Source organism: Gobius niger, assembly GCF_951799975.1.
Source record: "Gobius niger genome assembly, chromosome: 1".
Taxonomy (NCBI): domain Eukaryota; kingdom Metazoa; phylum Chordata; class Actinopteri; order Gobiiformes; family Gobiidae; genus Gobius; species Gobius niger.
In genome coordinates, this window is record NC_136852.1 from 48890065 (window position 1) to 48914706 (window position 24642).

At 41.5% G+C, this 24642-nt stretch overlaps 1 protein-coding gene across 3 annotated transcripts in view; it reads right to left on the minus strand.

The window, feature by feature from the left end:
- Positions 1-1070: 1070 nt before the first annotated feature.
- Positions 1071-24642, minus strand: part of bicdl1 (BICD family like cargo adaptor 1) — a 37454-nt gene continuing 13882 nt past the window's right edge. Inside the window, exons 3-11 of one of the 3 annotated variants that reach the window (XR_013793456.1) lie at positions 17240-17368; positions 10556-10702; positions 8032-8211; positions 7301-7519; positions 6256-6402; positions 3620-3750; positions 3306-3426; positions 1914-2027; positions 1436-1572 (exon numbers count right to left, since the gene is read on the minus strand). Coding sequence is in view for 2 of the 3 variants with exons in the window: in XM_079567781.1 (XP_079423907.1) it covers positions 1417-1572; positions 3306-3426; positions 3620-3750; positions 6256-6402; positions 7301-7519; positions 8032-8211; positions 10556-10702; positions 17240-17368 (1230 nt within the window). In the remaining variant the exon portion in view is untranslated. Of the gene's footprint in view, positions 1573-1913; positions 2028-3305; positions 3427-3619; positions 3751-6255; positions 6403-7300; positions 7520-8031; positions 8212-10555; positions 10703-17239; positions 17369-24642 lie in introns of all 3 variants that reach the window. The other 2 variants (XM_079567782.1, XM_079567781.1) reach the window with 2 other exon arrangements.

A 24642-nucleotide genomic window follows, 5' to 3' on the forward strand; every position in this document is an offset into this window, starting at 1 on the left:
TGATAATTTCACCCCTTGATAATGTGCACGTCCCCATTTCAGACTTGTGCCCGTAAACTGGTCGATAAACTCATGCTTTAACGTTCACAAATCTTTCTTTCTCCACTCAGTCGGCAGTGGGCAGAAGAGAAGACACTACGGACGCCTTATGTTTGAGGTATATCCCTCTTTTATGATCCTTGTACCTTTGTTAGCAGCTTTTACGCACAGACAGTAGTAATTAATGGACCTTGATGGGCAATAACCACTGTCGCTGATTATCATTTTCATTTGGCTTTGAGCAAGTGTGACCAGAAAACTCAAACGGCTGGAAAATTGCATTTCTAAAAACTGCAGCTCTCGTAAGGCCAGCGTTATTACAAAAGCATAGTACTGCTTGTGGTACTGCAGGTTAAAATGTTTGAATCAAGTAGTTGGTATACAGCAAAATACGCATTATCTTGATGTGGAGAGTTGGTGCAAATCTAGTCTGTTGTTCTTGGGCAAGGCACTTGAAATAAGTACATTTGAGTAACTATTTTCCACAAATCTGTCCACGAGGCACGTTTTTCTCCACAAAAAAGGAAATCACTGCACTCAAATATTATGCAAAACTTCCATAACTTATTTGAAGTGAGATTTATTTTTTATTTTAGTATATGGTCTCAACTTATATAGCGCTTTTCCACCTACACTAGGCACTCAAAGCGTTTCACAGCAAGAAACCGCTCACCCATTCACTCTCTCATTAATAAACCAGTGCACGCAGACACTGAAGGCAACATGGGTTAAGTGTCTTGCCCAAGGACACAACGTGCACCTGTGGGAGGTGGGATTTGAATTATGAGACAACCCGCTCTACCGCATCCACCACCATTGCCCCCCCAATTTAGTGAATTTGGGAACCCAGGGTGCTGAGGGAGCTGCAGCACCCCCTGGTGGATTGGTTTATCAGGAAATAAGCGCAGAAAAAGCGTTCTGGGGGGCAGTCTTGACCCTCAGCATGGCCCTGAGTGTGTGATAGTGTGGTGATCCCAAATGCTGTTGGCGTGGATTGGCAGCCAGGTTAACCCCAGTGAGAACAAGTCAGGTTACGACTTATCACCAATATTTTTTATCATTATTGTTACTTCATTCAGGATGTCAATGGTTTCTTGTGGTGTGACTCCAAAGACAACAGCCAACACTATTCTAATTTTCTGTAACTGAAAGTTGCTAGAACTATAAACAACAAGTGGTTAAGGCTCTTGTTAAACACTGTGGTCCATTAATTGCTGCTGCCTCGAGCTGCTCTCTTGTTTATTGTAGGAATGGGCAGAGAAAGTGCAAAACGACCCCAAACCTCTCAATCGGGTGCCCCTCTTTGGTCTTCTCTCTCGCCCCTCTCCCTCCGACGGCTCCGGTGCCTGTGTGCTGCAGCAGGACAGTCCATAGGGTTCAGTTCTTTTTGAAGAAAGAGAAAAGTGTCCTGTCCCGTTCCCGTTGGATGCGCTGGGACCGTCTGGAGCTCTGTCCCGACGGAGAGGGGCGCCACTCGTTCTGCTGTTTGTCCATCACCATCAGCTGCTGGTCGATTACTCTGTGCATATCGTCCTGAGGAAACAAATCCGTTAATAACGATGATAAAATTGGTAAATATATGTAAATGTACGCACAATGAAGGACGAAGGCCGAGCAAGAAGGGCACCACAAGTAAATAAAACTGTAATTCACGGCAACATTTTTATGCCATGACACAAAAACTGAACATAGCTGAAAATGATCATCTAAATATGGTTCTATAGACATTTGCCGGGACAAAACCATGAAATTAATGAATGACTGTGAGTGGTTTGTGAAAGTTAATGCTGCTTTAGTCGCTGGTGAATGAAGGGATGAAATGGACCAACGGTGGAGCTCGGATGGGACGGGACAGGGCTGGGCTGAGGGCTCACCTCTAAGGCAGAAGGGGGGGCACCACGGGGGGGAGAGGGAGGTACGGAAGCTGAGGAAGGCCACTAGATCAGAAACCACAAGAGCCAAACAGTAAAGAGCCCTGAGGAGGCGAACTGCAGGAGGGGAAAGAGAGGAGAGGAGAGGGTTACAGACGGGGCGAGTGGAGACTGAGGAGGACACTTTTGTCACTAACTATTAAAATACAGTATCATTGTTTACATTTGTGGGCTTGGTTGTATCAGAGCAACTGCCAGGAGCAGTAGGTTAGAAGCAAGGTCTTAACCAAGTGGTATTTGGTGCCTAATTTATAGATTGGCTCCCGGGATTTTGCCTATTTATTTAGGATTTGTAAAGTGTATGGACTATAGCAAGACTAATCTAGAGTTAAAGCAGTACTCAGTAACTTGTTTACCATAATAAATCCTTTAAGTAGTCTCTCTGGGGGTAATACAAGTTTTAATAGAATGATTGGGGGGTCTTTCATCTCCCCCTGGTGTCTCTGGCCAGAAAACCACAATTGCAACTTCTCTGCCTACGGGTCGGAGGCCCCAATACACACTAATGGAATCACGAAGAAGAAGCTAACAGGCTAACGGGCAAAGCTAACTGCAGGCTAGCGCCACTTAAACAGTATTTACAGCCAAGTTTGAGTGAAAAAAATTATCTCCAGTGTGTAATTGGATGCACAATATCCCTCTCTCCCTTTGTCTTTTCTGTCAGCGTAGTATTTACTCTCACGGACAATTAATAAGTAAAAAAACGCATAATTTTGGTCATGTTTCTGCAGTGTGTAGAGCCCTGCGCACGCTCTTCAATATCAGAGCTATGATGTACCGGTATATGATATATTCTCTTTCTCTCGGGACACGGCCGTGTTTAACTCACAGTAGAATAAAGTTTGCAGTTTGTCCTGTTAGAGGAAGTACATGAGGCCGTGCGGGATGTTAATGTAAAGATGAGCAGAGAGTAGGGGACGCCTCCATCGACCCCTTCTTTCTAAGCCATGCCTCCATGCCCTGGCCACGCAAGCACTGGCGCACCGTTTGTTTGCACACAAGATGTCACTCTCATTTGCGCTGTTTAACGCTGTTGTTGCGCCAGACGGAAGATCGGGCCCATTGCTTCCTTATTAGTTGTAAGCTATTCTTGTGCTCATCACCATGTTGTTTTGTTTGTTTTACTCCAAAGGAGATAAAAAAAAATAGACACATCTAGTGAAGACAATCCATTTTCAGTTGAAGATCATGGTGTTAGGATTGACTAGTTGGATGTTAGCACAGAAAGTTAAGTTAAAAACCAAATAAGAGAAATGGAAATTAGTGGACACACGGGTCCCACATAAAAGATGCCTTTGCGTTTTCTTCATGTAACTGGTTTGTGAGGTACAGTACCTGCCAGGCCTCCAGCTGCTGCGACAGGTTGAGCTTCTGTTGAATGGCGTCGAGGAGCTGACTGTTCAGAGACATGATGTCGATTTTACACTTGGCCAACTCCATCTCCACAGCTTTCTTCCTATAACACAGAGACCACAGCAACCGGTGATATCTGCTGCGCCACAATCTCAAACTGCTTAAACATTTACTCAATGTTATATATAATTATCCTCAGAGCTTGTTCTACACATTATCAGTAAGAGTAGGTTTCACAGTTTGTCAGAAATGATGATTAAAATGTCTATCACAAGGTGTTTTCGTAGATGCTTTACTTTGCTATGGCCTCGTCCCGGTCCCGGATGGCGCTCTGCAGCTGCTCACTCGGCTCTCGGACCTCAGCCATCGCTCTCGCCCTGTCATTCTCCTCCTGCAACGAGCACATCTCCACCGACAACAGCGCCATCTGCAGGACACACGGCAGGAGCACGTCAGGCACGGTGCATGAAGAATGTCGAGGGGTTAATTTAGAGGAAAGAAGAGAAAAATCAAACAACCACAGCCGCATTTTACTTGATTTCTCCTGTTATGAAACGGTGACAGTGTAAAGTTATAGTAATGTTTTTGTATCTAGCTCTCACAAAGCCTTTTGCAGAGCTCAATCCTTAAACAACTTTCAGACTGCGAAGTGGAGTTCACCTTCACAGCGGGATTGTCAGATTTTCTCGCTGAATTGTGAGCCTTTTTGATTGTATCTGCAGGAGGTGTCAAAAACTGTCTGTGCAGAGCTGTTTTCCAATGGTATCATCATCCAGTCCTGAATAAAAATCCCTGTTTCAAATGACAAACCCAAGGCCGCTGGAGCTGCTCTTTCAGTGAGGGAGGGACAAGGGGGTGGGTCCGGATCATTGGATGAACGCAGTGACGTTTAAAGGGAGCACAATACACTGGAAATTGTAAGTCCACAGTTTTTTGTGGGATTTTCATAAGCTTTTGGAGCAGAGTGGCAGCTGACAACTGGCCACACCAACAAATCTCAGAGAGTCTTCTGCGTCTGGTGAGACAGAGAAAACGCCATGTATACAGCTTCACAAAGGTTGCAAAATACTAGGAATTTTCAATGTTGGAAATTCTCACAAGGGAATTAAAGGTAATTAAGAGGAATATATGGAAATGAATGGGAATAAACAGGGAATCACCACAAAGGTTGCTCCTTTACAGATAGCTATAAACTGAAACATCCATTTTTTTTTAATAGTTAAACTGAAATATCTATCACAGCAGAGATGAAAAATATCAAAGAAATCATTTCTAGCCAGTGTTTAAAAAGGGCAGTTTTTTTTTAGCTTAGGACCAATACAAGAAGAGCATTTGACACTCATTCCATGATTGTATCCATCTTACAGTATTCACAAAGTGTGTGCAGTGTTACAATATTACATTGTTTTTTAAGGTCTGTTCTGTTTAATGCAGCTCTGTGTCAGCCTCAGGCCCCGCCCACTCCTCGTAAAGTGATCAGGGTCTGTATTGATCTGAGTTAGAGACAAGTGAAGTTAACCAATCACAGTTAGGGCTGGGTACCGTTACATTATTTTCGATACCGGTCCTTTAACTATACTTGGTTTACGATATCGATACCTGAACAATACTTTTTCTGATACCTATGCCAAAATATTTGTTATTAGAACCATGAAACAGAACAATAATGTTGTTTTATTTTCTTTTAAATTAGTATCATTTATTTAAGCCGAAACAACTAAATAACTTCCTTTAATTCTGCCCCTGGACCAACAGCTTCAAAACTTGGTCCATAAAGATATCATATTTTCTTCAGTACCTGCTTTCGATACCTAAACTTTTTTTTCGTGACCATACTGGCCCTAATCACAGGGTGGCACGGTAGCGCAGCGGTTAGCGCTTGTGCTTCACGGCTAGAAGGTCCAGGTTCAAGTCCCACCAGGGGGGGACTCGAGTTTGCTGTTTGTCCTCCCCGTGTTTGCGTAGCTTTCCTTCGGGTATTCCGGTTTCCCCTACCACTAAAAACATGTACAATAGGCCAGGATGAATGAGAGTGTGTTTGAGAGAGCTCATGGGGGACGACGGAAGGAAATTAGCCCAAGACTGCAATCCGACGTGGTATATATAAAACTTTGCATTTGTCCCACCACTCAATTAGAAAGAGTAATAAGCAGAATGTAGGAAAGTAGTGAAATGTTTGACGTGAGGATATGGTTCCTCACGCTCTTGTACAGGTCTTGGGTGTGACACCACTTAATGGGTTCACTAAGTGTTTATTCATCAACAAACATGCAAAAAATATCATGTTTATTTCAGCATTCAGCATCCCTCTGTTAACTCGGTCCACTCCCCGAGGACTAAAGTTTGCGAAACAAGCCTCTATTTCTGACTTTGACTTCCTTTCATGTGTAGATTGTGTTGAGTTTGTCTTTTTCCCGTTTTCTCCTTATCAGCAGGATATGTCAGAGGAAACATGTCTCCGGGCTCTCTCCTCGTTGCTGCAGAGTCATTAGGCTGCGTTCATATTCCTGAATTGGAGGATGTCATGCTCAGTGATGGATAAAAATCTCCGATAAGAAAATCTATATTACAAGCTGAGCCTCGTCATTGTTGGTAAAGGATTATGTCCACAATCTCGGAGTGTTAATTGGCTTTTGAGTCTTATCAATTGACAGACATCCTTCTTGTATGGCTGGATAAAGTCTCCACATTTTGATGCTATAGCAGAGTATACTTTTTTGTGCCAGTTTTGTGGATAGCAATGTTAATTTGGACAACACATTTGAATTTAGTTTTGAATTTAGTCTTTTTGATGAAAAATATTGTTAGTAAGTGTCAGTTAAGAGACGGCACTTCACACATCTACAACTAGCAACTAGCTCTTTGTCTGGAAAATTGGCAAACAACAGTTAAAACATCTAAATATTGTAGTGCAGTGTGCGGTCAGTGTTACCTGGTTGTGCAGCTGCAACACTTCCTCCTCTCGGCTCTGGCTCTTCTCCTGTTCACACTCGAACAGCTCTCGGGCCTCTCGAAGCTCCTCTCCCAGTCTCCTCACCTGCTCTTCCAGCGCCAGCTCCTCCTCGCTGCGCCGAGAGCCCTGGGGTACAAGGGCACAGTTTGATCATTGCATCCATTTCGGTATTTGTCAGAAAAAAAAACATCAAGTTGCACTACACTGTAAGACACAAAACTATTTCACCACTGGGGGGCAGTGTTTACAGCAGCTGTATCAGGCACCTGTTGAATATGTCTTGGTCATGCAGGGATCAATAAGAGGAGTTAAAACAAATGATGAGAGTTTTAAAAAGTGGCCAGATATTCCTATGTCACAACTTTGCATAATAAATCTCTTGTCTGCTATACAAGTTGTCAAGGTAAGTTATTTTGTGTTGACTTTGGTATCAGTCTGTACTCGGCTTTTACTGGAAACTCCTGATGTGAGTCATCAGGGCCAGAGGCCAGTGTTAAGGGAAGGACGGCTGATAAAATATTTCACGTGAAGTGAATACTTCAATCTTGTGTTTTCAACATGAAATTCTCAACAATTTACTTTATCTCTCTTCAATCCTACAGAATCTCAGTCCAGTCTTTTTACAGATGAACCTTTATTACTGTAAATATATTTTAAGAAAGAAAACTATCCTACAAGTTCATGAAATTATTCCAAATGCTTTGTAATTATAGGCACAGTACTTTTTTCCGCACAAATGTTTAGAAAATACAACTGGAGGACAAAGCAAATTTCATGCTATTACTAGAAACAATTAGGTAAAGTGCCGTTAAGGTTTAAAAGTTTTCTCAAGACATTCTTAAGATCCCATTTCTTGACTTCTGATTTGATCAATTTAATATTGCAAACAAACACATTTTCCCCAATTCTAATCCAGTCCAAACTCCAAACCAGTAGTGTAGCTTGATAGACCTGGCCATTAAAACCCCCCATGCCCATAATTGATATAATAACTTCAGCTAACTCTGCACGTGCTGTATCTTACCGTGGACTCGTTGCCGTCCAGCAGGTTCTGCGTGAGCCTCTTCAGCTCCAGTAGACTGGCCTGGAGGCTGCCCGTAGGCACGTCTTTGGCCGAGGACGTCTCGGAGGACTCGTCCATGGAGGAGTCTGTGGACAGCGCCGAGTCGGTGACGTCGTTCCCGCGCAGGTGAGAGCAGAGGGCGCGCACCTCGCAGTACGCCTCCCACAACTGGACACGCAGCTGCAACAAGGACGTACAGGAGGGAAAGGTCAGAGGGAGGAGAGTGACAAGACAGTGGGCATTACTGAATAGAAAAGTAAAAGTGAAATAAAAAAAATTGACCGACACGATGGGCCTGAATGTGTAATAACCACACAACGTGACGTGATAAAGTGCAAAAAGCATTAAGAGCAAAACTCGTATTGAAAAACAATTGAAACATACGAGGCAAACTGAAGTGTTCACAAGCTGACGTATATTCTTAGTTAGTACATATTGGAATTTTCTGTACAAAAACACACCTATTTGCAAATACCCAGCAATGGCTAGTTTGACTGCCCAAAAAGTACTGGGTCTTTCTGTTTTGGCTGAAAAAATGCGCAATAATAGGGTACTAACAATAACATACAACATACAGTAACAGTAGTATAAAACAATATCTACACAATAATGTAAGATGATTATAAGTCCCACTCCCAGAGAAAAACTGTTGAAATTCCTAAAACCTCAGAAAAGTGTGTTGCAGCTGTTACCTGTTCCCTCTCCTGCTCCAGCTCCTCCTGCTCCATGCTTTGCTCGATCTCACACAGCAGGCTGGAGGGGTGCGGGGTGAGCGTGGTCAGGCTGTGCTCCTCCGACAGCTCGTCCAGGCGGGCGCTCAGCTGTCGGTGGGACATCTGCACCTCCTGAAGCTCCAGGTGACTCTGCCGCAACTGGGGACCGGACAAAAACTGATGTGTAAACCTCCAACAATGAGCGCATGACACTATTGTTATTTTATCAGTCTTTAGAGGAATGTGAGGCTTGTTAATTTTCTTCTGAGTTGAAACAGATTACTCAGAAATCCTAACGCACGGCAAAGAAACTATTTTATGTTTGAATCTTTAAGTGAAGCCTTTTGCTTTTGCCTTTCAAAACAGATGCGCAGAAGCAAAAGACAATCCGCTGTGACCACCATTTTGGATTTTTTTGGTCAGGCCAGAATTGTCTGAAGGGAAATCCATTCTCTATGGAGCAGTACCAGCCCGTCTTACACTGACTATAATACATGGAGTAAGTCAGGCGTCTGGCCCGGCTATCAAGCGCAGAATCAGGGAGATCCAATTATAATTCAGACAAGGCAAAGATAGAAAGAAAAGCATAAAATATTTACAGAGTTCAGAGGTGGTCCAATATTTGAAGAGGCAACACTCCAAAATTCACATTCAGGTATGTCGCCTCATAGAGCAAAGCACTTTAGAGTCTGTGTTTGGGGGCACTGGGGAAAAGTGCTAAAAAACTAGAGTGACTTACAGTTTTAATTAAAGCATTAAATCACTCTAGTTCCTATTGTGGAGGTTTATTTATTGGCAAAGATTTAAGATGTGGTCCAAATCTGTGCTTTTACTTCAGTTTCGTGCTTACTCAGGCTGTCAGGTAACAGTAACTTTCATTAGTTTGGCTATTACACGAACAAATGTCACTTTTGCTTTGCATTTTTTACAAATCCTATTTTGTTATCAATGTTTTTACAAAGATGCTTTAGCAGTTTAGAGTTTCTTTGGCCAGAACTCTTTCAGCAATATACAGGTGAAAATTACATTTTAGATAAAAAGTAGATTCATTTCTGTTATTCAACTCAACCTCTTAACCTCCGCCATAACATTTTCTCCAGTTCGGCCGTCATTACCCAAATCTGAAAGTTTCTTGACTGGAGAACTATAGGCCAAACGGATCTATTTCCTTACGTTGTCACCGTGTTCGACGCTGTTTTGACTTTTATTTTCATCGCATTTTTGTCATTTTTTTCATCGCTTGTTAATCCCTTTTTTGTTGCTCTTTTGTGTCTTTTTTGTCACTGTTTTTATGTTTTTTCGTTGACCTTTCATCCTTGTTTTCAGCGATATTTTGACACTTCTTTCAAGAAGCTTTTAGACTTGGGTAACGACAAACTGGAGAATATGTGCTTATTTCAGGCGGGGGTTAAGGGGTTGAACTGTGAATCTAATAAACTTTATGATAGACTCATTACATACAAAACAAGATATGTATAGCCTTTATTTGTTATCATTTTGATTATTATGGCTCTGCTCCCAAATAAAAAATCACACAAAATATTTTGAAAATGGACTGTAAGCAAAACTTTGTGAACGATATTCAAATTTTCCGAGTTTCACCTGTATAAGTAAACTTCTTTGGATTCAGCTGCTCCTTTTTTAGAAAAAAACAAAACAAATGTATAACCTCATCGACATCTCCAAACATTTTCTTTCAGTTTCTACAACTGCTGCTTTTTAATGCCATTATAATGCCTAGATACTAGAATTTTAATGCCACAAAATGCAAAACATCTTGGCACATTTTATTTCGTAAGACTTGAAACATCCAATCCAACAGAGGGATGAAGGGGACATTTTCACATTCAAAACTAAATTGGGCATGACGACCTGTAACAATAACACATTTTTGTTCGATATATTGAGGCAGGAAAGTATCGCGATAAACAATATTATTGACTCTAACGACACTGGACACTGTCAACTCTCAGGCATAAAAATGACAGTAAACCTTTGTTCTAAAAGTGCATCATCATATCTGAAAATACCAGACAAGCTGCAAAAAACATGAAATATAATGAAACTCAATTTGCTTCAGTTAGAAATTTAAGTTTTACAAAGAAAGATTAGGGGGGGAAATGCTACTAAATGAAGAAACGATAAATATCGAGCCCAAAAATACATTGTTAATCTGTGACGATAAGTTGATATAGTTATTTACCGTGACAGCCCTACACGACAATTGTGCAGCTGAATTTGTTTTTGACAAATGTATATGCAGTAAAACAAGTTGAGCAAAATCACTGAGTGGGTTCTGTTTCTAAGAAAAAATTATATTGAACTGAATGTCGACTTGATAAACAGAAGTCTACTGCCATCTTTATTCCTTCTTTATAGTTGATCTCTTGTACTAGAAGCATAAGTGAGGTATAGCTCTCTTAATACCAAAGCCATAAATATCAGGTATAATACACAAAGACACAAAGTTATTAACCTCCTCCTCCCCTCAGCGCTGACTCACCTGCAGGTCTTTGTCGTGGCACTGTTTGTCGAGCAGCAGCGTCCTCTCTCTGAGCTCGTCCACGGTGTTCTGCAGCAGCTCGTTCTCCTCCAGGACGGCGTTCACTCGTCTCTCCAGCTCCATCTTCCTCTCGGACAGCATCTTAATCTGGCAACCAGTCGCACACCGTTACACCGCGCCATCCCGCGTCGAGGCACGACAACACACACCGAGGAGAAGCTACGGCTGCGTATTTCAACGGCAGAGCGGCTGATAAACAGATGCGGAGTGATTTAAAGTTGTTTTTCCTGGCCTTCCTCTTGCTTAAGCTTGAACTGCTACTCCCCCTGGTCTGAAGAATGCAGTTGCTAAGAGCGTGTGTAGGCGTCTGGTGCCACCCTTGTGTTCAGGAATGCCTCGTTGATAAATGTGTATGTGGACAATTCTGATACAAGGGCACTCCTCCCCTTCTTCTCCATTACTTGCTGTTTATCCTGGAAACTTAAAGCTTTTTCTCAGGAATGATAAAACACAAGCTAGAATCATTACTAAAAGGTTGCTTTACAGTAGCTTGTTTATTGGATTTAACTACACAGGCAAGTCTTCTCTTCCCAAGTGCATCCCCTGTAGCTGCTAGTTCACCTTCAGACTAGGATTAAGACAAGAGTAAGTCACCTAGATAACCACAACAGAGCAGGAACTCCCAACAAGACCTGCGCTGAAGACCAGGACTAAAGCAGGACTCGAAAGCCCCTCTGACAGACACTGACCACTGCAGACCAGGAACACACCTTAAAGTGATAGTCTGTAAGATCTGATTGGAAATGAAAGCCACTCCACGTTGCAATATCATAGAAATAGAGAAGGAGAAGCGGCGTTCGATCCTAACGCATGTGGACAGTTAGCGCTCTTGTCCGGGTTTGAAAGCAGTTAGCTGTCAAACAGGGTAAGGGAAAGGGAAATTATGGACGTTGTCAAACCATTGAGCACATTTAGGCAAACACAGACCTTTTGAGATTTTACTTAAAGCTACATAATGCAACATTTTGTGTTGAAAAAAGTCGATATTTGTCCGTATTTGATCTTGTAGTGACCCAGCGGCTGTATGAGTGGTCAGCACGGCGCCTTTACTTTTCATCACAGTGGTCTCTAGGATGCTCCAGGTTCAATTGTTCGGAAGGTTTTCACCGCTGACGGACCCTCTCACCAGAAAACCTACAAAACAATTCATCCTGGAGCATCCTAGAGGCCACCGTGATGGAAAGTAAAGGTGCCGTGCTGACCACTCATACAGCCGCTGGGCTTAATAGTCACCTTATTCTGCCCACTTTTGCCTCTTTATGCCACGGATCAGCAGTTCTGTTGTCTTGACACTTCCAGTAGAGCTTGAAGTCCGTTCTGTAAGGTTCTTCTAAAACCGACAACTCAGCACTGCACTGTTTCTCTGCGTGGCTTGAAAATGGCTTTGTGTCCGTGTAGCAACTAATTTCCTCTTGACGTCTGCAGACCTATGTAAACTAATACGAGTGAAGGGGCAGGGACAATTCATGGCGGCACCCACGGGAATAAGGTGAATAGGGCCTGGCTTCTCTATTCATTTGTACGGGGTTACAACACTCAATTCAAACAGGTCCGGGAAGCCACTGGCTAACAGAAGAACGCATTTGTACTTTGTGAGAGCCGGGTCAGATAGCCAAAGGTGTTTCTATGAATCCTATCTCTCTCCTCACTGTGCAATCTTACAGACTATCACTTTAAGAGCTGCGGTTTTGGTGATGATGCCGAGTCAAACTTGATAAAAACCTTTGTTGCTTCCCTCTAGCACATCAACTCATGGACCCACATGAGAAAAAGGGAAATCCGTTTTACCCAAATCACCTGGCTGTCAGTGCTTGTTATAATGTTCTACCGAATTGGCGTATTCTCAAGACATCTCCATCTCTATCTAGCTCATTTCCACATGCTGCTTCTTCTGACCTACATCTACAACCTACTTTACAGCGCACTGCAAATCCACGCTCGTCTTTTCACTCTCTTAAGAAATGGACCATCACCATTTCTGTCTTCACCCTTTCCCGTTCCCCACACAGCCAAAGCCCTGGCACGCAACAAAACCACCGCCATCAGGCCAGCATTAGTCACTGCTGGATGACATATAGACAGTGCGTCGGGAAAAAGTGGGAGCTCCCAGACATTGCAGTGGGTCTAAATTTAGCTCAGATGTGGTATCTCCCAATTATAGAGCCGCGCTGCAGTCTGGTGTTCTCTGCATTTGAGGAAGAGTCAGGAAATTCACTACGCATCGTAATGAAGGTAATTATTACGAATGAGTGAATGACAAGCAGCAGAATACGGCATGCGCTGGTCCGTTAGCTTTGAGATCATGCATCTTGTTGAAACAGGGAGTGTCACTGTGGCTCAGCATACTCTTTTGCACTGAATGGAAAGGCTGGAGTTTTAGTTTTAGACACTGCATACAACATCTGCATCGCCCAAAGAGGATAGATAAATGTTTGTTTTTTCCCCCCCTAAGTTATTTAAAGGAGACACATCATGCAAATGGGCCTATTTAAACTCTGAGTCATGTTATAATATTATTCCCTCATCAAGAAGCAGTTTTTAATCATCCTGTTTTATTGGGTGATTTCTTCTTCTACTGCTGCAGCTTTTTGAATTTCCTGGATTTTCATGCATCATAAAGTTAAACACTTTTTAAAATGTGTGTTCGTCACCGTGCCATATACAGGACGTTAGTGAAAGTGAAAGCTTTTCACTTGTTTTATAATGTGTCATAAATCTATGCCTTTATAAGCACTGCCTGACCAAACATAGCGTTGCCACCTGGATGTAACTGACTGTTTTGATCAGGAGTTGCTGCAGCTGCTCAGACCAAGGGCTTTGGCAGAATATTGTTTTGCAGTATGACGCAATACTTCTTTGTTGTGATGCGTGTATCATAACGGAAACTACATATCGTTGTGTACTATGTAATAGGCCTATGTTAAATGCTGTTGTTGCATTTGCTTTTGAAATAAGTTAAATCAATAATAAAATGAAAAAATGAATGAATGTATCGTAATACTTTTGATACTCAACTCAGTTATAAAAAACAATAATACAAATGTTTTTAACTTGAAGATACAGTAGTTGAGTTATATCGAGATTTGGTGCTGATTGGTTTAAACTAATGTTTCAATCAATCTGACTGATTCATATTTAATTAATACATCTTGGAAACTCAACTTTCTTATTCAATTCATTCAGGGTACAATATCTTTTGTTAGAATGAAAAATCCAGAATTTAATACAGTATTTAATATACTGTATATATGAATCGCAATACGTATCATATCAGGCCCTCAGTACCGTGATACATATTGGTTCACGCCAAAAGTGTATCGTCCCAGCCCCAGGTTCAGGTCCATTTGACGTTGCAGACACTTATTGAGAAAACGGCACAGCGAATGCGTAAAGACAAAATATTAGAGCCTGTGATCTTTTTTGTGCCATTTTTTGGGGGTTGGATCAGGCAGTACGCAATACTTGATGTCATAACAACAACAACAAAACACTGCAGAATAAGTTTGGTCGTAGCAGCACAAATACTCTATGTTGTTCATGTCCCTTCTGTCCTAATAACTTTAAAAGTCTTTTATTAATGTTTATCTTACAAAATATCTGACTCAATAAAACCACATATGTCACATCACAGCATGTCCTCTCCACAGTCTAAACTTATTCACATTTACATATTTGGGCTGTGAGATGAATTGCAATCAAGTTGAGATTGCGGTTTGAATGGGAACATACTTAAAGTGTAAAGGCTATTATTTAGATTCCACATTCAAGCAAATATCCCCATCATGATGTCTTTTTTTTATACAGAGGCATCTCAAAGGGCAATGCTCCTTAAAGTGTTGAAAAATTGCCTTTGGGACTAAATCTTCATTGTCTCCTCATTGTTGAATGCAGGTAGTCCAGACTAATAACGTGTCTTTTTTCAGGTTCTGCGTCCATGTTTTTTACTTTTATATATCAGATATTGGACAACCCCTGTTTCTCACTTGGAGCACACTATTTCACATGCAGCATGCAGAGACAGAGACAGCGGCTGGACAAGACTCACTTCTAGCCCTTGCTGCTCCACAAACAGGAAGAGGCCGTGAAGAAGAGAGGAGACGTATTGTGTAAGTGCTTTTGACAGCTGCTCTTTGCTCCTGACCATATTCTCAGACAGACACAAGTGACTGTGGTTTTCCTCCGCGCTCGATAATGCAGCGTACTGTACTTTCTGTGCCAAGGTTTTCGCGGAGGATTATGTAAGGTGGCTGCCGGGGCTCGATGCACTCAAGGATAATCAAATAAACTTGCAGAAGATTGAAAGGTGTGTCGCTTTTGCTGTGTTTCAGACAGCGTTACAACAATCTAATAATAATGACCTTAATGTCAAAGTGAGATTTTGTGGTATGCGGAAAAGATAAAGGGATAATGGGCCTCGTCAGACATAGAAATGATCAGCTTTCCAGAAAATAGTGCTTTTTTTTGTTGTTACCTGGCACTAACAACGCTTTATCTTCCCTGCGCATTAAAGCACATACATTCATACAGCAGACTTGGAGTGTATATATTATAGCATAATGAGCCTTGAAGACACGCTTTTCCTATTCTATATGAAGACATATTGGACATGGTGTTATATCTGTGAGTTCCTACAGGTGTGATTGATTTGCAGATTGACTGGTAGAAATGCACGGTATCAACACAAGCACGGTGGTTAATGCAAGTGCAAAGAAATAAAAGACCTAATTCAAATTACACAGAAGAGAAACAGCTCTAACTTCACATTCAAGGTTTGAAGAAGTGGCAGAAAGTCACAGTTAATGCCGTTTAATCCCATTTTAGTGCTCCGATATGTAATTTCTTATGTAAGCTTTGTAAACATTAAATCAAACAAAGGAATTGAAGGAAAATTGGATACAACTTTGAGTGTAGATTTGTAGATTTAATGCCAGTCGGAATCCAATTTAATAATGGGAGGAAATAAAGATTAATACTCGTCAGTGGGATACTCTCAAATATTTATGTAAGAGTATCCCACTGACGAGTTATAAATAAGCGGCTCCTGCAAGTGGCTGAGTGACCAGGCTATAGACTTAAAGCAAGGGTGGTGAAAGTGCCTTGCCCAAAGACAAATGCGAAGAATTCCTAATTTCTGAAATATGTGATAGGCCACTCTGCAAATGCCTCAAACAAGTGTGAATGGCCGGAAGTTGGGACATGGTTGAGACATGGTTGGGACAGGTGTAAATGAGCCAGAACTATAGAAATATTTGTGTGACATGAGAATCAGTCTCCATTTATTTATCATATGGGGTCATGCTGCAAGACGATACCATCTCTGTAGTACAGTCAAGTTAAGTTATGCTTTATTAATGTCTGTAGAGAAATATCTCTAGAGAAAGTTGTTCTCTGCATTTGACCCATCCTCAATGTCGCTGGGCGACCTGTAGGAGCAGTGAGCTGCCAGCGTGGGCTGGTGCTCGGGGACCCATGTCCATGATGTGGAGCCAGGCTGGTGGTCAGATACACCTGGCTGGAGAAGTAACCTAGTGCACATGTTTTTTTACCACTAACCAGGCAGACACGGGGAGAACATGCAAACTCCACACAGAAAGGCCCTGCCCAGGTGGGAATCGAACCCGGGACCATCGAGCCGTGAGGCACACCGTGCTGATAGTAATTTCATAATATGAATAATGTGATTCTATAATAAATGAATAGGCTAATGCTAACGTGGCTAATGCTAATGTCCACAGTAGCTTATAAATCCTCTCACTGAGGAGACTCTGGTCTACTAAGAGTTGTAAGACCATACTATCTCTGTAGTATAGTCATGACTCAATAATATGATAAATTAAGATGTTTTTAGACTGATTCTCATGTCATGCAAATATTTCTCCAGTTCTGGCTCATGGGCTGTATGCACAGTGACCCCAGGTGGTTTCCGCCTGGACAATAAGATCAGCGCTGTCCTTCCTCTCCGCTATATTTTACATTCACGATTAGCAGGGTCCCACACAAATGAGGAGATAGCTCAAGATTTTGTAAAGGACAGTGAGCAAAAGTTTGGATGTGGCTGGAGCAGGTTCAAAACATTACGTGAGACAAAACAACTTCACTGGAGGAAACCGCCCTGTTCATAACGGTGGGGTTTTTGTCTTGAGGCTAACGGCTAATACAAAATAAAATTTAAAAAGTAGAGTAAAGTTTTGAACGACCCTGTGCAAAACAGGATCGGCCTGTTAGTAGTTTACATTTTATTGAGTTGTTTACATGTTATATTGTCCTTATTTAAATCAACACCAGCCTTTAGCTCACAAGATAAAAGCTCCGACCTTACGACCTCAGATCCAACATGATATTTTTAACACGTTGCAGTGACTGTCCATCAGTAACTCCCTATTCTTTCCCAAATCCTGAGCTATCTCTTCATTTGTGTGGGACGCTGCTAATCGTGAATGTAAAGAGCTGATCTTATTGTCCTGCAGGAAACCACATGGGGACACTGTGCAATATAGATCATTTACACCTGTCCCAATATGTCCCAACTTCCGGCCGTTCACACTTGTTTCTAATATTGCTTTTGCTTTTCCTGCTGAGTTCAAGAGAGGAAAACACAAAGGAATTATGTACAGAGACAGTCACGGAGCGGCTCACCTCTGCCTGCAGTGTCTCCAGTCGTGTCATGTGCTGGCTGGTGGACATGCTCTTCTCCCTGAAATCGTCCCGTAGTGAAGTGACCTGAGTGGACAGCTGCCGCTCCACCTCTGCAGCCTGGACAAGGACACAACACAGGGAGACGCAGGTCATTCAGGAGAAACAATAAAAGGTACTGCACATATACACGGGTGAGGAGCTTCTGTCTGGGATTGATGGTCAGATGATTCTCACCAATGTCCCTTCTTTTGATACATGATGAAATAATGATGTGATATAAGAAAACAACCACAAAGCAGGTGTTAAAAGTGCCTTTCACAAGAAGTTCATAATTAGAAAAGTTAGAAACAAGTTTGCACCTCGATTAGCATTTTTAAACAAACAAGTTCTGAGTGTGCCGCACCACAGTCTGAAAACCACCGTCCCAGTTGCTTATTTCCACAGTTATTTCCTTCATAATCTCAGTCTGATTGAAGCTTATTGGACAGGTGGGATCGGACCACTCTACAGTCTGCGCCGGCCTCATTTGCATATCACAGCGCTGCCATGGCAACTGCCCAATCCGTCGCCGAACGAGCCATCAGACCACTGTCTCTCGCGGCTCACAAGAGGAGAGACGGAGTAAACAACGAGACAGGAGTAAACAAGGAAGTCTTCGACGGTTTTCAAGCCAAGGCTCCCACACTGATCGAAAGACCCCAAACAAGAAATTACTACACGAAATCTACAAAAATAAACCTAAAAAACCTAAAAAAAAGTACTGCAGAGTCAGTAACTAATTTTCATGACATCTGCTTGGTTAGAGTATGCGGCACAGTAATCACTGAACTAAAGTTAGGCCTCATAGTGTGAAACAGCAGAACAAACTAAGTTATCTGAAAACTAGATTGCTGAGATTTTATTTGAAGATTTCTTTTTGAAGTTAGAAGTTAGATCTACACGAAGATCTGTAATGCTGAATAGAAATGTGGCAGTTCAAGTCAGTACATAATTTAAAGGGACTATATCATGCGAAATTGACTTTTTGGAGCTTTTAACCATGTTGTTATGCTATTTCCTTATCAAAGACACCTCCAGAGTGGTTTTTGGCTTCATTCAGGCAGTTCTGAGCATTTCTCCTGAATCCTGCAGCAGCTGCTCCGCCCTCTCCTGGTGAGCGACTGAGTTGCTCCGCTGTGTCGTCAGAGCGGACCGGAAGTGCTCGACGTCTGTAATGCAATGTCTTAATTCTATGCTTATGGCCTGATTTTAATGTGTAAAACAGCTTTTTCTTTATTTCTGTTGTAAGAAATAAATTAAAAAATGTATTAAAAAAAGGAAGTATCCGAGGCACTTCCAGGTCAGTGCTGCCCCTGCGGACAAAACAAACGCACCCCCCTCTCATGTTTGCACTGGAAACTGTGAAGAAGGAGCTCTTTCTAACCTACTCTGGACACCTGTTCTTTTTTCTTACCTAACGATAATGTCGGAGAAAAGCGCGTTTGGCTACGAGGACGGGAGTTTATTCAACCCTCCCAAAGACGAGGCCACTCACCAGAAGTTGGAATTTCTTTCACGGGTTTGGCGACTATCAGCCAAAATAGTGTTTTTCTGTGACTGTCTCTTGATGGATGCTTGGTGAACCATCACCAATGGATTAACTTTTATACCAACACAAGTCCCACCATGAAAACAGCGATGGACCAGAGCGGTGGTGAGTCAAAACGCGTGTTAGCTTTTGTGTTAGCCATTTATGAAGCTGTGTTGCAAATGTCAACTCCTTATGAATGCATCGTGAAGTAACTTCACTTTTTGCTGTGTATTTATATTTGTACTACTGCAAAAGTTGTATGTGCGGAGAGAGGGGGCGGAGTTAACTGAATCAAAGCGTTGTGTCTTTCGGGTTTGAAAAATACCTCCAGAAAATACTTTTATTTATCACAAAAAATAATACTCCATAGTGGTATAGGTACAATATATCATATGAATGCCTATACTTTACTTTGGAATGGCTAAAGTAGCATGATACAGATCCTTTAATATTTAGGTTTTTTTGGTGTGGTTAGATGAAACCAGTGTCATAATCGGACATTCTCTCTATTACATAATAAAGGTGTTTCTCAATTACCAGGATCCTTGTGAATGAGGGTTATGGACTAGGGTGGACATTTACACTGTGGTTCAAAAAAGAAACAATGATCTGAATAAGGCTCTGAAAATGTCATCTTTAATCAATAAATATACCTCTGGACATTGGCTACTTGAGTATGCGATGCACTTTTCTTTCTTTTTTTTGGACATTCGTACGCAGCCACAAAGCTTTATTTTAACATTGCATTTACGATTGCATTTAAGTGTCCGGTATCTGTGTCCAGAGGGGAGGAGCTGGAAGACGTTGTGGAGAGGGCGCTCAGTGTCCGAAACTATCGGCAAGTCAGGCTATTGCTCGGTCATTGAGTTCTGAGATGTTGGGTGTGGGGGAGCAAATGATTTTAGATGCAGTGTGAGTGATTTTGAGGAACTTGTTTTTATGGAAGACTGACAGCATGGTGTAAAAACAGGGTGAGAAGTACAGCAGGATGGACTTAAGAACTGTCCTTTATCTTACTCAAAGCCAACACAACACTCTGAATTTACGCCAGTTATCCCATGTTCTAGAGTTACCGATACTGGTATAAGTTTTTAAGCTGATACCACAGATTTTCCTGGTGCTGGTGAGTACCTTGTGTTCTCTTTTTATGCCTACGTAGAATCAAGCAGCATAAGACACACCTATAGTACAGACTTTGTGCTATATGTTTTACAGGCTTTATTATCGTTTTTATTCACTTCGCATCGACGACTACTCTGAACCCAAGTCTCTGTATCGGGTCGGAAAACACTACCATGTACGTAACTTGATGATTCAAACCCATGTTTTTTAAGTTACTGGTTCATCTAGGATTGCCCTCCACATCTGTATATCCAAGAGCATAATTGCTAATTGCTAAACTTTCAGTCCTAACTATTTCCTTCTCTGCCTTCCACTCACTTACACGGCACAACTCATTGAAATGCTAATCCTGTGTCCGCTGTCAGGAACTGCTCCATCTCTGTGCGCTTTCTCAAACCAAAGACAATTGTAACTCAATTCAAATTCTGCAGTGAAAGTTGATCTGGAGGTGACTGGTTTCCTCTGGGATTGCCTTGTCTCCACTCCTCTGCTCTGAATGCACGGTGTGAGATGCAGATGTGCAGACAGACGGACGGACGGACAGATGTGCGCAGATGTCGGGCCGGTCGCGGGTCGGAGAGTAGACTCGTGACTGTCGTGTGACCCAGTGGCCGAGATAAAGCCCTAAAGCCTCATTGGCGCAGAGACAGAGGTTTAATCTGAATAAATTCCTCCAGTGAAGAGCGAATGGCGGCGCATCAGAGAGACCACGAATCCAGGACATAAAAGTAGGGCTTAACGGAGAAACTGCCTCCTCTGTCCCGTCTTAGACTAGACATGAAAAATTATTCAAGCTGAACAGCATTCTCATTTTATTATGTGTTCTTTTTACTCTCTATTTTCCCCAGAGACGCACCGATCCAACTACTGATACCGATACTGGGTTTTGTGTATCCGCCGATACCCGATATTTACCGATACCTCTTTCTTAAAAGTGGCTTTCTCTAAGTGAAAAATGTAATTCACTCTTTTCTCCATTTTAAGATCAATAAAGCATATTTTATTGTCATGATATTACAGATCAATGATATTGATAAACCCTTGGATAAATATTTAACAAAGATCACAGTTCCTTTTTACACTAAACATCCTTCTGACCCAGCCTTGATTAGTTTCCGTGCTCAGCAAACTCAGCTATTGAATTCTCCCGGTTCTTAGCTTCAAGATGATATACAGCATGCCCATATTCACTTAGATTTAGGTGGTAAAAGTTGTGTTTTTAAGGCGTTGAGAGCAAAAACTGGTATCAGTTCAGTATTGGATATTTGTAGCCGATAACCGTTGTATTTTTTCAGTATCGGCTCCAGTATCCGATACCAGTATTGGATCTGTGCATCCCTAATTTTCCTATTGTGTATATTGTGTGTTATCCTTGTATGTGAAGCACTAACGTTGTTGCAAATGTGCTATTCAAATAAAGTGGAGCTTGACATTAAAGGATGAAGAGCCTAATTCAGGAAACTGTCCACTTCTCCTTACAGATCGCCCTAGTGGCAATGAAGGAAGGGTCAAATGTAGAAAACAAATAAAGGGGGCTATAAAGTTCACCTTAACATTAAATGAATGTGTTTGGCTTGTGTCTAAAAGGGTTGAGTCATAGAAATATAAAACCCAAATGTAGCAACGCCATTTTGTGTTCTTGAAGTAATTGTCACCGAGTGAGTCACAGTGTAATTTTGAAACTTTTGTGCAATGAATCGAACCATGATGGACGCTCCTGATGTCTAAAGCACCTTTAGTATGACTCACCATTTCTGCTACGAGCTAAAAGCTAGCCCGTCATGGCAGGAGAAAGCGAGAGGAAATTGTCTATTTGGTGTCCTGATGACTGATGACGATAGCGGTGCTTTTAGCTGAATGTTGAAGAGGATGTTTTGTGAGAAGGACACAATTGTATTGCTTTGTGAATAAAATGTTTATGACAAAAAAAAAAAGATTAATTTTATTATCAAGTCTAGCCTTTTTGTAGAACATTTACAACTCGACATAAACCTCACAACTGATCCTGTTTAGACTCCACTACAGCAGTGGATCCCAACCATTTTGGTTTCATGTACCGTTTGTTCATTCATTTAAACTCTGACTATGCCATACCTTGATGATCCTGCCAATATTTTGACAAAGTGGTCAACTAAACACATTTTTCAGCATTTAATTGAGTGTGTTCAAAATTAAGCTAAAAAAGAAGCTAAAATGCTCACTGAAGAAGCTGAAGAATAGAAATACTACTCAGTTTTATCTTGTAATACCTGTAGGCGCATTGAGTTGCCTTGTGTACGAAATGCGCGGTATAAATAAACTTGCCTTGCCTAGTCCCCTGCTAAGTGCTCAAGGTCCCTGTACCCGTTGCACTACAATAGACAGATTGTGATACTTTATTGTTGTTCATTGGCCCCGCACCTGCCGACACTCACTGTGTTTAAACCTGCTCTGATCCTGTGCTGTAATAACATTACACAGTTTCACTCTGATCAGATTAAGAGCTGAGCAGAACGCCTGTCCACGATGAAGACACACAAACTAATTGTTATTACAACAGACACAATTTACAAGCCATGCATTACAGGTCAATAAAGAAATCTGCCAACAGTAATGTGTAAATGAATAACTAGATGTTGATTGAACAACTCTTATACATCTTGGACAGGCATAATAATAAAGCTGGCTTGCACTTGTATTGTCTTGTTACACTGTAGTCATTATCCATTCAGTCTATGGTGGTTAGCTCTCAGTTTCCTTCTTACTATATTTATTCCTACTTTATTCATCAAAATAGAGAGATTGTGTTCAACATGTTCACACCTTCCTTTTTCTGCCGGTAAGATGATGATCAATTGGACTCTTAAAGAAAGCCTCACACAAAGGAGTGTAGAGCTGCAGGAAGCCTCTGAGTTTCAGGTTGGAGAGAGCTGCTCCTAAAGGTTTCTCTGTTTATCAACCAGGGAATATAAACCCATAGTCTCTGAGGGTTATAGTGTTTGAGTCTTGTGGTGCATATGGCCCAGCTCTTACAGTGGATTAGGCCTAATCCCGTCAGCACATGACATCACTTCCTGTTCACTCCTCCCAAGGTCAAACGCTGCTAATTAAACTTTGAGGAGCTGTTAAGACAAAGACCATCAACTCTACAAGCCTGTCCCATCATACACTGTTATATCCTTTTCAAGCACTGACTTAATTGAAGCCATCTGCATTACGTAATGTGTCTATATTGATAAAACCATGGACTGTTCAACAATATACATTTCAGGCTGGAATCTAACGCACAATATATATAATAAATATATATGTCATGTGAATCGAACATTATGGACAAATCCGTCATGTTTGTAGTGAGCAGTGTTTGGCTCTAAAATTGTAACTCATTACTTTTGTAATATGTTACCCCAACACTGGTTGTGAGTAGATCATGCACTCGAGCTGCACAATATCGCCACAACATCAGATAATGCAAAATCCATTTGGTAAGAAGCTCTTTCATCTGACTGACTCACAGCCTAGAAACAAAAACAGATGACTCAAACATGTACAAAAGATCCGTTTTGGTCACTATTCCCTAGTTTCATTGCACCCTTTTGGCCCTACAGCCTATAAGCCAGTGTGATAACTCATTTGAAATAGTGATAGTTTCTACAAATACGTGTAGGCAATGAGTTCATAGTTATAGGCCTGTGTAATATTTAGCCGCTATAGTAAAAGCCTTCTAAGGGTTAAACTATTAAAAGCCTAAGTGAGCGTAGCTTAAAAATAGCCGGTCCCTGATGTCTGTGCGACTGCAGGTAATTCACACACTGTGCCCATTCACTTCGAACAACAACACTTAGTCACAGCCCGGCGCTCTGCGAATCGCTCACACCGAACGGGACGCAACAAACTCCAAACAACAACAGCGCGTCTGCAATGACCTCATCCGTCTTACACACTCAGTCATGATGGGACGGTGCAGTCAATTAGGTCGTGTTTATTCTTAAGAGGCTGTAATTTAAAAGTGAGATTGGTGACGCTAAAGAGTCCAAAAATGTCCTGCTTTATCTCTGTCTTTACTGAAACTATCAATACGAAATAAAAACTGGCATAAAGATCGACATTTCTTCTGTCCATCAAAAAAGGCTCAAGGCAAAAGAGCCTAGTGGTGAACTGCTAAGAATTGAATGGTGGTTTATGGTTGATGTTTCTTTACTGGATATTCACAATAAACAAAAACTTCCATAAAGTTCAATGCCTTTTCTGTCATTCCAAATGATATAATGTGAAATTATTTCCTTGCGATTTTAATATCTTACGTATATTATGTAATTGAGATGCACATATACCTCTGAAACTGCTGTTAAACATCATGGTATTTAGTTATTACATTTCAGCTTCATGCAGCAACAAAATGCAAATCTGCAAGAGGCAGAGAGGCATCTGTTTTAATCACTCTCAAAAAATGTGCCGCTCTCACACTCTTTCTCCCTCCCTTACAGCTGCATAAATTGATTCTCTGAATCACAAACTGCAAAAGCTGCTTGTTTTATATGAAAAAAAATCTCTTCATATTTACGTTCAAAACCTGCTGTAAAGATGATATGTGCTTATGGCGATGAACGGAGGCGATGAGCTTTTTTGAACACCTCAACCTGCTCTAAGTCCACAATGAAATTACAATTCTGTCACCCAGCCTTCACACGTCACGAGACACTTGTTGTTTGTAGTAACT